At 33.1% G+C, this 16,172-nt stretch overlaps 3 protein-coding genes across 3 annotated transcripts; all 3 read left to right on the forward strand.

Moving 5' to 3' along the window:
• Positions 1 to 1,022: 1,022 nt before the first annotated feature.
• DFA_07699 (polyketide synthase) lies at positions 1,023 to 8,304 on the forward strand (the record flags this gene model as incomplete). Its single annotated transcript, XM_004355143.1, has 5 exons — positions 1,023 to 2,097; positions 2,344 to 2,388; positions 2,453 to 3,023; positions 3,093 to 6,238; positions 6,344 to 8,304. The coding sequence occupies 5 exons, from the start codon at positions 1,023 to 1,025 to the stop codon at positions 8,302 to 8,304; spliced, it is 6,798 nt and encodes a 2,265-aa protein (XP_004355195.1).
• Positions 8,305 to 8,634: 330 nt separating this feature from the next.
• DFA_07700 (polyketide synthase) lies at positions 8,635 to 11,990 on the forward strand (the record flags this gene model as incomplete). The annotated part of the gene is made up of 3 exons (XM_004355144.1): positions 8,635 to 10,081; positions 10,157 to 10,724; positions 10,793 to 11,990. The coding sequence occupies 3 exons, from the start codon at positions 8,635 to 8,637 to the stop codon at positions 11,988 to 11,990; spliced, it is 3,213 nt and encodes a 1,070-aa protein (XP_004355196.1).
• A 61-nt stretch (positions 11,991 to 12,051) lies between these two features.
• On the forward strand, positions 12,052 to 15,926 carry DFA_07701 (polyketide synthase; the record flags this gene model as incomplete). The annotated part of the gene is made up of 2 exons (XM_004355145.1): positions 12,052 to 13,888; positions 13,969 to 15,926. 2 exons carry the CDS (start codon positions 12,052 to 12,054, stop codon positions 15,924 to 15,926), a joined length of 3,795 nt encoding a protein of 1,264 aa, XP_004355197.1.
• Positions 15,927 to 16,172: the final 246 nt, after the last annotated feature.

Genomic DNA, 16,172 nt, shown 5'->3' on the forward strand with positions numbered 1-16,172 from the left:
TTGTTGTGAATGTATTGAAAAGGATAATATATATTATCATATTTCAAAGGAATAGAAGAGAGAGAGAGAGAGAGAAAGAGAAAGAGGGAGAGAGGAGATTCCGACAAATTGAATAGTTTGTTAAATTTCCTTTACTTTATTACTTTAAATGTCGATGTTTGTTTGTTGAGACAGATGCAATATGAAACGGTACAGTTCTCTCACCACAAAACAACCCTAACCCATTTAGAGCAATGCTAACTCTTAAGACATCTCTCTTATCATATGATATCTAAAGTGTTAACCACCACCTCATCAATACCGGTATTCCCGTACCTCTGCCAATCATAAATCTTGATGACAATCACCCCACTCTTTTTTGATATTAAAAGGGTCAGTGGTAATATTAATACACTTGTGGGTGGTGTAAGAATGTCATTATCTTAAATTGCTAACCAACAATACACACACTCGCATTATCAAAGAACAAGCAGAAGCAGAAGCAGAAGTTAAAGTAAAGATTGTTGCCAGCAGCAGCAGCAACATAGAATGAATGCATGCTGCCAATGCCAACTTACTAGATCAACGCAAACTCTCCTTCCTAATGGGGATCGGTTCATTTGGTTGTTTACTAAAACTCATTTTGTTGTTGTTGTTGCTGATGACAAGTTAGTTGTTATTTACCCAATCGGTCACAATCAAACAACACGACCATCTTTATCTTTAACAATCACATCCCTTATCTTATACTCCTCTTTTGTTTTGACCTACTAAAGATCAAAGAAGAATAAGATTATGTGTTGGTGTGATTTAATGTACTACTAAAGTTAACAAAAGGTAATAATGACAATAATAATAATATTAATATTAATAATAATGAACTGTGATTCATGAACTGAACATATTAATCTAATCAAATCATTTCTTTCTAACATTATATAGATAATTATTATTATTATTATTATCTTTTTAATTTTATTTATTTATTTTATTATTATTATACATATACGTATACATTATACGACGATACAACTTAATTAGTTATGATTACCAACACTCGTTTTTCTAATAATATTGGTCAAGATCAAGAAGATGATCGAGATAATGACATTGCTATTGTTGGTATGGGGTGTAGACTACCAGGTGGATCGAGAACACCACAACAATTCTATGAGCAATTGCTCGGTGGTTTGGATGGTATCTCAAAGATGACTGATGATAGGTGGTCAAGATCATACGTCGATCAAGGTTACATTGCTACTGATCGTGCTGGCTTCTTGGACATGAAAGAATGGATGCACTTTGATAAACATTTCTTTGGTGTACTTGGAAAGGAAGCTGCTGCACTTGACCCTCAAATACGTCTCTATCTCTCGGTGCTGTGGGAAGCTTTAGAAGATTCACATATCGATCCTGCATCGATAAGAGGTTCAAATACATCGGTATTTCTCGGTCAAATGTTTGATGCCAATCACCATATGCTTACACACGATCTTGTAACTATGACACCTCAGGTTAAAACGGGTAGATCAGACTCATCAATCAGAGCATCGTATTGTTATGACTTCCGTGGCCAATCACTTTCAATTGACACTGCATGTTCATCATCACTTGTTGCAGTACTTCAAGGAATAGATACTATTCTAAAAGGTGAAAGTGATATATCAATATGTGGTGGAGTCAATGCTTTCATTGAACCTACTTCATCTATTCAATTCACCGGTGCAGGTATGCTTGGAAAGGCAGGAAAGTGTGCAACATTTGATGAATCAGCCGACGGCTATGTTCGTGGTGAAGGTGTTGGTGTCGTTGTTCTCAAGAGACTGTCAAAAGCAATCGAGGACAATGATAATATTTATTGTGTCATCAAAGGTGGAAGTAGTAACTTGGATGGTAACTTTGAAAAACAATCACAAACATCTCCTTCGGCAGCTGCACAACAAATTAATACACAAAATGCACTTAAAAGAGCTGGACTATCACCATCAGATATTTATTACGTTGAATGTCATGGTACTGGAACACCGACAGGAGACCCACTGGAAATTGAATCAATATCTCGAGTATTTGCAGGATCACACAGTCAATCGAACCCACTTCGAATTGGATCGGTTAAAAGTAACATTGGACACACTGAAAGTACAGCAGGTGTTGCATCACTCATCAAATGTGCAATGATGCTCAAGAATAGAATGTTGATAAAGAATATCAATTTCAACAAACTCAACCCAAAGATCAACCTATTAAACGGAGAGATCTAGATTGTATTGGAGAATGAAGCATTCCCAGATGATGGAGGAATCATTCGAATGGGTATTAACTCATTTGGATTGACTGGTTCAAATGCTCATATTATTCTTCAAGAGTATAAGACTGACACCAATCATCATAACAACTTTGTGACGAATGGTAAATACATTAATGATTTTTTAAATTAGTTGATTCTAACATTATTTTTTTTCCTGAAAACTAGGTAACCAAGCACCACCAGTCCCAGGATATTTAATTCCATTTTCATCAAACAGTCAAAAATCCATTGATTCATATATCAATATGATCAAGAGTAATGTTGAATCGTATCGCAACAAGATGACATTTGAAGATTTCGTTAGATATCAATCACAATCCAAAACCAACCATCCAACTTGTAAAAAGGTTATCATTGCCAAAGATTGGGAATCATTCTCATCTGAATCAACATTGACCTTTGATAAACAACAAAGCTATATTTCAAGTATGGCACAATTGAACAGCACACCAAAGACATCGATTGTGATGGTATTTTGTGGACAAGGAGCACAATGGAGTGGAATGGGTGATAGATTGTATCAACAATGTCCAATATTCCGTAAATCAGTTGATACTGTCGATAGATTACTATCTCATCACTATCAATATTCAATCATTGATCGACTAAGAAAGAGTAATGATAAAGAGATACATCATCCAATACTTGCACAACCAGCAACATTTATCATTCAAGTTGCATTGGTTCAATTATATCATCATTTTGGAATCACTCCATCAATCGTTGTTGGTCATAGGTATTTATTATAATTGTATTTTATAATTGTTATTATTTTGTACTAATTTAAATATTATTTTTTATTTAGTTTTGGAGATATAACAGCAGCATGGTGTTCAGGAATATTATCATTGGAAGAAGCTGTTAGAATTGTATATTTGAGAAGTGTTGCTCAAAATGAAACCATTGGAAGTGGTAGAATGTTGGCTGTATCATTATCATATGATAAATTCAAAGAGAGATTTCATCAATCAGAGTATGACTCAATCGAGTTGGCATGTTACAACTCAGCTGAATCAATTGTATTGGCTGGAAATGAAGATCAACTCAAATTAATCGACCAGGAATTAAAAGACGATAATATATTCAGTGCATTCCTTGGTACACCATGTGCATTCCATTCATCATCACAAATTGAAACAAAGGAATTCATATTCAACAATTTAAACAAAATTAAATATGAAACATACAAGCCAACGATGCCATACTTTTCAACAACAACCTCCCAACAAATCATTTTATCATCTCAACTCAATGCCCAATACATTTATGATAATCTCAGACAACCAGTATTATTCCAACAAACAATCAATAATATAGTTGATTTCACAAAGAATCAGAATAATAATAATAATAACAATCAATATATTTATTTAGAGATTGCACCACATTCAACACTATCATTCTATTTGAAGTCGTTACTGCAACAAGGAAGCAATATTCAATCACCACTCAACAAAAAGAAAGATGAAGTTGAATCAATTCAATCATGTCTCTCTCAACTATACTTTGGTGGTGTTTGTGTTGATTTTTCAAATCAACTCCCATTAGAAAACAACAGTGAATGGAAGAATAGAACAAGATATCTTCCAAGATATCAATGGGATACTGAATATTTGTTAGATGAACAAGAACAGTATAAAAAGATTAGACTTGGTGGATTGTCAACGACTCTACTTGGTCATTGTGACAGTGAATCACTCAATAGCTATCAAACATCGATTGATGTCAACCGACCATCATATCAATATTTAAAAGGTCACAAAGTAAAAGGGAAATATTTATTCCCAGGGACAGGCTATATTGAAAACATAATCAATGCATTCCCAAACAAAGACATACACATCCACCATCTCCAATTTATTGCACCATTCTTCCTCAAAGAAGGAGCTCCATGTCAACTCAAATCAACATTTTCACAATCATCATCGATTGAATACCAAGCAACATTCCAATACTATGATGATAAACTTGGAAAGTGGATTAAATCTGCTGTTGGTCGTCTATCAATCAACAATCCAATTAATCCAATCAACGACTATTCAAGTGTTGATAAATTAAGACAACAAACATTCAATATTGCAACGATGAATACAACTGAAGTTTACCAAAAGTTAACAAGAGTTGGGTTATTGTATGGAGAAACATTTAAAAGAATCAACAAAATATCATTCAACAAAGATGGTGCAATCTTGTCAGAGATTGAATGCAAATCAAGAAACCATTTTGAAGAATCAAATACAGTTTTAAATGCGTCAGTTCTGGATTGCCTATTACATTCTTGTATTGTAACATTTAGAGGTGAACATCCAAGATGTGAAGTTGTATTTGATAGAGTAGAAGATTTCCACATCTACTCTAATAATATTCCAAAACATCCATGTGATGTGTTGTTTGCCGCCACCGGTGCAACATCAGCCAGCCAACAAAAAGGAAATGAATTTAAAGGATCAATGGATATTATTGATCGAGATGGAAATACAGTGGTTAAATGTGGAAATGTAGTTTGTATATCGTTGACCAAAGTATTGGCAGTGCACCACGCCAAACACCCAACCAAATACATCAAACAGATGATTTGGCAACCTAAAAATGCACCATCAACAACGATCGTTTCACAACTCCCTCTTGCTGAACAAGACATCTTTGGGTATTTTGAAAGTTATATGAAATCAGCATCGACCTCTCACAGAGTCATCAGAATACTCGATTTTGGACGCAACGACTTAATTACATTCGATCTCCTCCGAAAAGTATTTGTAATGATGGAGTCTAGTCCAGGTACCATCACTGACTTTACTACACAAGATGGTATTATATCGGTAGACCATCTTCAAAAAGATAATCTATTTATTAGATTCTATCCAGAAGAAATCAATACGACCAGATCATTGACAGATCAAGGATTCCTTTCAACTAGTTTTGATTTAATTCTATCAACTATGGAATACATCACTGAAAACAATCAAATGGTTGGTGAATTTGAAAGATTACTAAATCCAAATGGTCAACTTGTCATCATCAACACTACATCAAATAATGAATCAACACTCATCATCGATGATAATATGATGGAACCAATCAATAATATTTTCAAAGATCAACAACTCAATATTACTCATAGTAATTATAATATACAATCACCTGATGAAATTGTATTGATTGGAAGAAAACCAAGTGTTGAAGAAGTCAATATTGCCAAGTTTGATAATTTATTATTTATCACTCCATCCTCTTCTTCTTCCCCATCCTCCTCATCATTAGCAGCAACAAGCTTAATTCAACAATCATCATCAATGGGATCAGTTGCCAAGAAAATCAGTTTCTTTTCAAATGATGATATAATGGATGAATGTAAATATCAATCATTATTAGAATCTATATCATATGATAGTGTAGATGGTTGTAACAAAGTTGGAATAATCTATTTGGAATCATTGGAAGAAATGAACTCATCGAATCTTGAACTCAAATCGATGCAACTCATCAGATTACATCAAATCATCAGAAAGGAACAACTACCAATCAAATTAATAACATTGATAGCTGGTCAATTAAATCATTGTCTCAGAGTGATTCCAAGAGAATATGGTTCAAAATCAAGAGGTGAAACCGTCCACTTTGACTCTGTGACAATCATTTTAGATGACAATGATAGTTGTAATCAAGTATCACTTGAACATATATTGCAATGTTCAAACTCTGAATATCTTGGAGAAAGTGATCTTAAACTCTGTCAAAACAATATATTGGTGGAAAGAATAATTGATGCTCCTCAATTATTGGATGTTGATCCAAAATTTGTCATTACAAATCAACAAGATATGAAAGCTCATTTTGAAATAGACCAAAAATATCATATCAGACAAAAGAATGAAATGTTATTGGATGACGAGGTAGAATTCCAAGTCAAAGCAGCATCTATCAATTTTAAAGATTTAATGATTTTAGAAGGTATGTTTTTAGTCGTATCTATTATTTTATTTATTATCATATAATTAAAAAAAAATTTATAAATTTATCAAATACTAATATTGAAATTAATTGCATATTTAATAGGCAAAGTTGATCAAAGATTATTCCCAATTGGTGATATATATCGTCCACCACTTGGTCAAGATTGTTCAGGTATTGTGACAAGAATAGGATCAAAGGTTACAAAATTCAAAGTTGGTGATGAGGTTTATGGTATTTCTGCTGGTTTTGCTTCATCAACAGTGACATTTGAAGATATGATTGTTTCAAAACCAAAAGAACTATCATTTGCCGAAGCAGCATCATTACCATTATCAATGGGAACTGCTTGTTTGGTACTATTCAAAAAGGCAAATATTTATCCAACGGAATCTATTCTCATTCACAGTGCAACAGGTGGTGTTGGATTGGGAATGTTAAACCTTTTAAAATTCAAAAAACATACTGGAAATATATTTGTAACTGTTGGATCAGAAGAAAAGAAATCATATCTTGAAAAACATTATGGTGGTTCATTTATCACTGCTATTTTAGAGTATGATAACTTTACCAAAAGGGTCTTGGAGTGTACAAATAATGAAGGAGTCAACTATGTCATCAACACATTAGATTATACAAGAATGCAAGATAATTTTAAATGTCTTTCAAAGAATGGAGTGGTTATCGACTTGTCAGTCGATCAATTCTTCCAAGTTCGAGATATCGATATGGGATCACTCAACTATGACAAAGGTTACCTAACATACCACTTTTCACACAAGCAAATGTATATCAATGACCAAATCAAAGAATATATTGGAAGCGGATTAGAAATCCCTCCAATTACAGTATTCCCAAGTCATCAAATCCTTCAAGCATTTGACCATGTCCGATCAAGAAAACATATTGGAAAGGTGGTTGTCAGTTATGAAAACGTTCAAGAGGATTTAGTTGATCCAATGATATCACAACCATATAAACCAGTCGAGAGAATACACTATAATTTGGAAGGTATTGGAGAAACACTTTTAATATCTGGTCAGACTGGTATTGCAGTAGAATCACTTGGTTATTTAATGAAACATTCATCTAAACTAAGAGATATCATTGTTGTAACTTATTCATCTGCCAAATTTGAAATTCAATTATTGGTCAATGAAATTAGAAAGATTTACAGTCATATCACACTACACTTTGTTCAATGTGATATTGGAGATTATGATCAACTCAAATCATCGATATTGGATCTTTACCAAAGAATACCAACCATCAAACCAGTATCTGTCGTTATTCATTGTGCCAATACATATATGACCATTAAAGCTGATGATATTGATATGGAGAGACATCATACAGCGATGTCAGGTAAAGCAACAGGTGCATTTAATCTTCACAATCTATTTGTAGAACTAGATTGGAAACTAAACCATTTCCACATGTTATCATCGATTGCTCAATATATTCCAGTCGATGGTTTGAGTTATTCAATTGGAAATGCATTCCTTGATGGATTGGCAAGACATAGAAGAGATCGTGGTTTGGAGGCAACATCAATTGATTGGGGAAGTATTGGACAAGCTGGAAAAGTAGCATCTGATAGAGGTGTTGGTTTGGTGTTACATTCATTCGGTTTGACCATGATGCCATTGTCAGCAATCTATGGTATATTTAGAAGTTCATTTATCAACAAAACCACACCAATCACCAATCTAATTTGTGCAGATGTTCAACCTAAAAGTCTTGTCTCTGAATTACCATATCTAGAACATGTCTATGCTCACTATTTAAATATCTCTAGTAACAACAATGGTAACCAATTAGATGCAAGTGCAGGATCAATAGACAACAAGATATTAGACTTTATTTCAGAGACACTATCAATCGAGAAACATTTACTCAACGGTGACACCAAACTCAAAGATTATGGTGTCGATTCAATGACTGCCATTCAAATCAAAGGTCAAATTGAAGTAGAGTTTAACAAACCACACATCCTCAACCAATCACATATTTCTAATGGAACTATTAATTCAATTATTGAAAGTGTTAAAAAGAGTTTGAAATAAATTAATTAATGATATTCATTCATTACGAATTATTACAGATAGATAGATATTGATAAAGATAATATTAAAATAAATATATTTGAATTAATTTATTTGATTTTTTTAAAGTGGTCGATTTGGAAAATACAAATTAGATGTGTGCACAGACACACTCATTCATTGACAGGGAGATAGATACTACAAAAGAGGGAGAGATATATATACGCACAATTAATGGGATAATTTAATTATATAAATAACAACACAGATATAATACTTTTGTCATTCATTCGTATCTAGTTGTTTAGATTCATAAGATACACAAGATCGAGGATGGGGAAGAGGAAGAGAATGAGTATTCGAAATAGCATATTGAAGGGTTGTCAACCTTCAACATTTGAATCATTCTATCATTATTACTTTAATAGTTTCATTATTATTATTAAAACTACTACTATTATTATTATGGACACTGATAATACATCTATCAACGAACAACAAGACATTGCAATCGTCGGTATCGGTTGCAGACTACCAGGTGGATCAAGAACACCACAACAATTCTATGACCAATTGCTCGGTGGTTTGGATGGTATCTCAGAGATGACTAATGATAGGTGGTCAAGATCATACATAGATCAAGGTTACATTGCTACTGATCGTGCTGGCTTCTTGGACATGAAAGAGTGGACTCACTTTGACAACCATTTCTTTGGTATGCTTGGTAAAGAAGCCGCTTCAATCGATCCTCAAGTACGTCTCTATCTTTCTGTGCTGTGGGAAGCTTTGGAAGATTCACATATCGATCCTGCATCTATAAGAGGTTCAAATACATCTGTATTTCTCGGTCAAATGTTTGATGCCAATCACCATATGCTTGCCCAAGATCTCGCTACAATGATTCCTCAAGTCAAGTCAATGAGATCAGACTCATCAATCAAAGCATCGTATTGTTATGACTTCCGTGGTCAATCACTTTCAATTGACACTGCATGTTCATCGTCACTCATTGCAGTACTTCAAGGTATTGATACTATTCTTAAAGGTGAAAGTGATTTATCAATATGTGGTGGAGTCAATGCTTTCATTGAACCAAAGTCATCCATCCAATTCACTGGAATGAATATGATTGGAAAGGCAGGAAAGTGTGCAACATTTGATGAATCAGCCGACGGCTATGTTCGTGGTGAAGGTGTTGGTGTCGTTGTTCTCAAGAGACTGTCAAAAGCAATAGAGGACAATGATAATATTTATTGTGTAATTAAAGGTGGTAGCAGTAACGTGGATGGTAACTGGGAAAAGAGTTCACCAACTGCTCCTTCCTCGGCCGCTCAACATCTAAACACCCTCAACGCACTAAACAAAGTATGTCTATCACCATCAGATATTTACTATGTTGAATGCCATGGTACTGGAACACCAACAGGAGACCCACTGGAGATTGAATCGATATCTCGGGTATTTGCAGGATCACACAGTCAATCGAATCCACTTCGAATTGGATCGGTTAAAAGTAACATTGGACACACTGAAAGTACAGCAGGTGTTGCATCACTCATCAAATGTGCAATGATGCTCAAGAATAGAATGTTGATCAAGAATATCAATTTCAACAAACTCAACCCAAAGATCAACCTATTAAATGGAGAAATCAAGATTGTATTGGAGAATGAAGCATTCCCAGATGATGGAAGAATCATTCGAATGGGTATTAACTCATTTGGACTGACTGGTTCAAATGCTCATATCATACTTCAAGAGTATAAAACTGACATTATTGATGATCTGTATATTAATGGTAAATATTATTTTAATTAATTAATTTTTAATTAATACAATTAAATAATATTAATTCATTATTTTAAAATACTAGGTACCCAACCACCAGGGCCAGGATATTTAATTCCATTCTCATCAAACAGTCAAAAATCCATTGATTCATATATCAATATGATCAAGAGTAATGTTGAATCGTATCGCAACAAGATGACGTTTGAAGATTTCGTTAGATATCAATCACAATCCAAAACCAACCATCCAACTTGTAAAAAGGTTATCATTGCCAAAGATTGGGAATCATTCTCATCTGAACCAACATTGACCTTTGATAAACAGCAAAGCTATGTTTCAAGTATGGCACAATTGAACAGTACACCAAAGACATCGATTGTGATGGTATTCTGTGGACAAGGAGCACAATGGAGTGGAATGGGTGATAGATTGTATCAACAATGTCCAATATTCCGTAAATCAGTTGACACTGTCGATAGATTACTATCTCATCACTATCAATATTCAATCATTGATCGATTAAGAAAGAGTAATGATAAAGAGATACACCACCCAATACTTGCACAACCAGCAACATTTATCATTCAAGTTGCATTGGTTCAATTATATCATCATTTTGGAATCACTCCATCAATCGTTGTTGGTCATAGGTATTTATTATTAATTTATTTATAATTGTTATTTTTTTGTACTAATTTAATTATTATTTTTAATTTAGTTTTGGAGATATAACAGCAGCATGGTGTTCAGGAATATTATCATTGGAAGAAGCTGTTAGAATTGTATATTTGAGAAGTGTTGCTCAAAATGAAACTATTGGAAGTGGTAGAATGTTGGCTGTATCATTATCATATGATAAATTCAAAGAGAGATTCCAACAATATGATACAATCGAGTTGGCATGTTACAACTCAGCTGAATCAATTGTATTGGCTGGAAATGAAGATCAACTCAAATTAATCGACCAACAACTCAAGAATGATAATATATTCAGTGCATTCCTTGGTACACCATGTGCATTCCATTCATCATCACAAATTGAAACAAAGGAATTCATATTCAAAAACCTTAACAACATTGAATACCAAACATACAAACCAACGATGCCATACTTTTCAACAACAACCTCACAACAAATCATTATATCATCACAGTTGGATGCTCAATACATTTATGATAATCTCAGACAACCAGTATTATTCCAACAAACAATCAATAATATAGTTGATTTCACAAAGAATGATGGCAATCAATATATTTATTTAGAGATTGCACCACATTCAACACTATCATTCTATTTGAAATCATTACTGCCACAAGGAAGCAATATTCAATCACCACTCAACAAAAAGAAAGATGAAATTGAATCAATTCAATCATGTCTCTCTCAACTCTACTTTGGTGGTGTTGGTGTTGATTTTTCAAATCAATTACCTTTGGAAAACAACAGTGAATGGAAGAATAGAACAAGATATCTCCCAAGATATCAATGGGATACTGAGTATTTGTTGGAAGAGCAGGAAGCATACAGAAAGATTAGACTTGGTGGAGTTACAACGACTCTACTTGGTCATTGTGACAGTGAATCACTCAATAGCTATCAAACATCGATTGATGTCAACCGACCATCATATCAATATTTAAAAGGTCACAAAGTAAAAGGGAAATATTTATTCCCAGGAGCTGGATACATTGAAAACATAATCAATGCATTCCCAAACAAAGACATACACATCCACCACCTCCAATTTATTGCACCATTCTTCCTCAAAGAAGGAGCTCCATGTCAACTCAAATCAACATTTTCACAATCATCATCGATTGAATACCAAGCAACATTCCAATACTATGATGATAAACTTGGAAAGTGGATTAAATCTGCTGTTGGTCGTCTATCAATCAACAAGTCCAATTAATCCTAAAATTAATCATCAAAGCGTGGATCAATTAAGACAACAAACATTCAATATTGCAACGATGAATACAACTGAAGTTTATCAAAAGTTAACTAAATTGGGGTTATTGTATGGAGAAACGTTCAGAAGAACCAACAAAATATCATTCAACAAAGATGGTAAAATCTTGTCAGAGATTGAATGCAAATCAAGAAACCATTTTGAAGAATCAAATACAGTTTTAAATGCATCAGTTTTGGATTGCCTATTACATTCTTGTATTGTAACATTTAGAGGTGAACATCAAAAGTGTGAAGTTGTATTTGATAGAGTCAAAGATTTCCACATCTACTCTAATAATATTCCAAACCATCCATGTCACTCATTGTTTATTACAACCAAACATGAAACCGTCAATCCTCAAAAAGGAAATGAATTTAAACAATCAATGGATATTATTGATCGAGATGGAAATACAGTGATCAAATGTGGAGAAATGGTATGCACATCGTTGACAAAAGTATTAAAAGTACATCATGCCAAACATCCATCTAAATTTGTCAAACAAGCTATTTGGCAACCCAAAAATGCACCATCAACAATTGCTTTACCTCTAGACACTATCAAATATTTTGGAACATTCTTGGAATCAGCATCGACCTCTCACAGAATCATCAGAATACTCGATTTTGGATTCCACTATGGTATCACAATAGATCTCGTCAATAGTATTCATTCATTTTTAGAGTCCAATCCCAACACGATCATTGATTTTATCACACATGATAGCACTCTATCGATTTATCTTCAAAAAGATAATCTGTTGATTAAATCGTATCCAGAAATCAATACGACCAGATCATTAACGGATCAAGGATTCCTTTCAACTAGTTTTGATTTAATTCTATCAACTTTGGAATACATCACTGAAAACAATCAAATGGTTGGTGAATTTGAAAGATTATTAAATCCAAATGGTCAACTTGTCATCATCAACACTACATCAAATAATGAATCAACACTCATCATCGATGATAATATGATGGAACCAATCAATAATATTTTCAAAGATCAACAACTCAATATTACTCATAGTAATTATAATATACAATCACCTGATGAAATTGTATTGATTGGAAGAAAACCAAGTGTTGAAGAAGTCAATATTGCCAAGTTTGATAATTTATTATTTATCACTCCATCTTCCCCATCCTCTTCATCAATTGCAACAAGATTAATTCAACAATCATCAACAACATTTGTTGCCAAGAAAATCAGTTTCTTTTCAAATGATGATATAATGGATGAATGTAAATATCAATCATTATTAGAATCTATATCATATGATAGTGTAGATGGTTGTAACAAAGTTGGAATAATCTATTTGGAATCATTGGAAGAAATGAACTCATCGAATCTTGAACTCAAATCGATGCAACTCATCAGATTACATCAAATCATCAGAAAGGAACAACTACCAATCAAATTAATAACATTGATAGCTGGTCAATTAAATCATTGTCTCAGAGTGATTCCAAGAGAATATGGCTCAAAATCAAGAGGTGAAACCTTCCACTTTGACTCTGTGACAATCATTTTAGATGGCAATGATAGTTTTAATCAAGTATCACTTGAACATATTCTACAATGTTCAAACTCTGAATACATTGGAGAGAGTGATCTTAAACTATGTCAAAATAATCAAGATATTCAACTATTGGTTGAAAGAATAATTGAATCTCCTCAATTATTAGAATTGGATCCAAAACTTTCGACTAACACCCAAGATATGAAATTAATATTTGAAATGGACAACAAGTATCATATCAGACAAAAGAATGAAATGTTATTGGATGACGAGGTAGAATTCCAAGTCAAAGCAGCATCTATCAATTTTAAAGATTTAATGATTTTAGAAGGTATGTTTTTAGTCGTATTAAAAAAAAAAATTAATTTTAAAATATCAAATACTAATATTGAAATTAATCATATTTAATAGGCAAAGTAGATCAAAGATTATTCCCAATTGGTGATACATACAATCCACCACTTGGTACAGATTCATCAGGTATTGTAACAAGAATAGGATCAAAAGTTACAAAATTCAAAGTTGGTGATGAGGTTTATGGTAATTCTGTTGGTTTTGCTTCATCAACAGTAACCTTTGAAGATATGATTGTTTCAAAACCAAAAGAACTATCATTTGTTGAAGCAGCATCATTACCATTGTCAATGGGAACTGCTTGTTTGGTACTATTCAAAAAGGCAAATATTGAATGCTCAGAATCTATTCTCATTCACAGTGCAACAGGTGGTGTTGGATTGGGAATGTTAAACCTTTTAAAATTCAAAAAACATACTGGAAATATATTTGTAACTGTTGGATCAGAAGAAAAGAAATCATACCTTGAAAAACATTATGGTTCATTTATCACTGCTATTTTAGAGTATGACAGCTTCTCTGAAACTATCATGGAACTTACCAAAGGTAATGGAGTCAATTATGTCATCAACACATTAGACTATACAAGAATGCAAGATAATTTCAAATGCCTTTCAGAAAATGGTGTGGTTATTGACTTGTCAGTCGATCAATTCTTCCAAGTTCGAGATATCGATATGGGATCACTCAACTATGACAAAGGTTACCTAACATACCACTTTTCACGTAAACAAATGAATATCCACAACAAGATTAAAAAAATGGTAGGAGAAGGATTACAACTACCTCCGATCACCATTTTCCAGAGCAACCAAATTGTTCAAGCATTTGACCATGTCCGTTCAAGAAAACATATTGGAAAGGTTGTTATTGACTTTGAAAATGTTCAAACAGATGTCATTGATCCAATGTTATCACAACCACATAAACCATTGGAAAAAAGTCATTACAATTTGGAAGGTATTGGAGAAACACTTTTAATATCTGGTCAGACTGGTATTGCAGTAGAATCACTTGGATATCTCGTTAAACATTCAACGCAACTAAGAGATATTATTGTTGTCACATATTCATCTGCCAAATTTGAAATTCAATTATTGGTCAATGAAATTAGAAAGAATTACAGTCATATTACACTACACTTTGTTCAATGTGATATTGGAGATTATGATCAACTCAAATCATCGATATTGGATCTTTACCAAAGAATACCAACCATCAAGCCAGTGTCTGTAGTCATTCATTGTGCCAATACATATATGACCATTAAAGCTGATGATATTGATATGGAGAGACATCATACAGCGATGTCAGGTAAAGCAACAGGTGCATTTAATCTTCACAATCTATTTGTAGAACTAGATTGGAAACTAAACCATTTCCACATGTTATCATCGATTGCTCAATATATTCCAGTCGATGGTTTGAGTTATTCAATTGGAAATGCATTCCTTGATGGATTGGCAAGACATAGAAGAGAACGCGGACTGAATTCAACCTCTGTCAATTGGGGAAGTATTGGACAAACTGGAAAAGTAGCATCTGATAGAGGTGTTGGTTTGGTGTTACATTCATTTGGTCTAGCAATGATGCCATTGTCAGCAATCTATGGTATATTTAGAAGTTCATTTATCAACAAAACCACACCAATCACCAATCTAATTTGTGCAGATGTTCAACCTAAAAGTCTTGTCTCTGAATTACCATATCTAGAACATGTCTATGCTCACTATTTAAATATCTCTAGTAACAACAATGGTAACCAATTAGATGCAAGTGCAGGATCAATAGACAACAAGATATTAGACTTTATTTCAGAGACACTATCAATCGAGAAACATTTACTCAACGGTGACACCAAACTCAAAGATTATGGTGTCGATTCAATGACTGCCATTCAAATCAAAGGTCAAATTGAAGTAGAGTTTAACAAACCACACATCCTCAACCAATCACATATTTCTAATGGAACTATTAATTCAATTATTGAAAGTGTTAAAAAGAGTTTGAAATAAATTAATTAATGATATTCATTCATTACGAATTATTACAGATAGATAGATATTATTGATAAAGATAATATTAAAATAAATAAATATTTGAATTAATTAGTCATTTGTCATATGGTAATTGATACATAGTTTTCATAAACAATTATTGTGCAAGAAAGTGGTTTGAGATTGTACAGCAAATCGACAACTAATAAAAAACAGTGTATTCTTTTGATAATTTTTGAGTTATTTATCATTCATAAATTATTA

Source organism: Cavenderia fasciculata (assembly GCF_000203815.1).
Source record: "Cavenderia fasciculata unplaced genomic scaffold Scf_ET2XIPL01COFD4-5, whole genome shotgun sequence".
Classification (NCBI taxonomy): domain Eukaryota; phylum Evosea; class Eumycetozoa; order Acytosteliales; family Cavenderiaceae; genus Cavenderia; species Cavenderia fasciculata.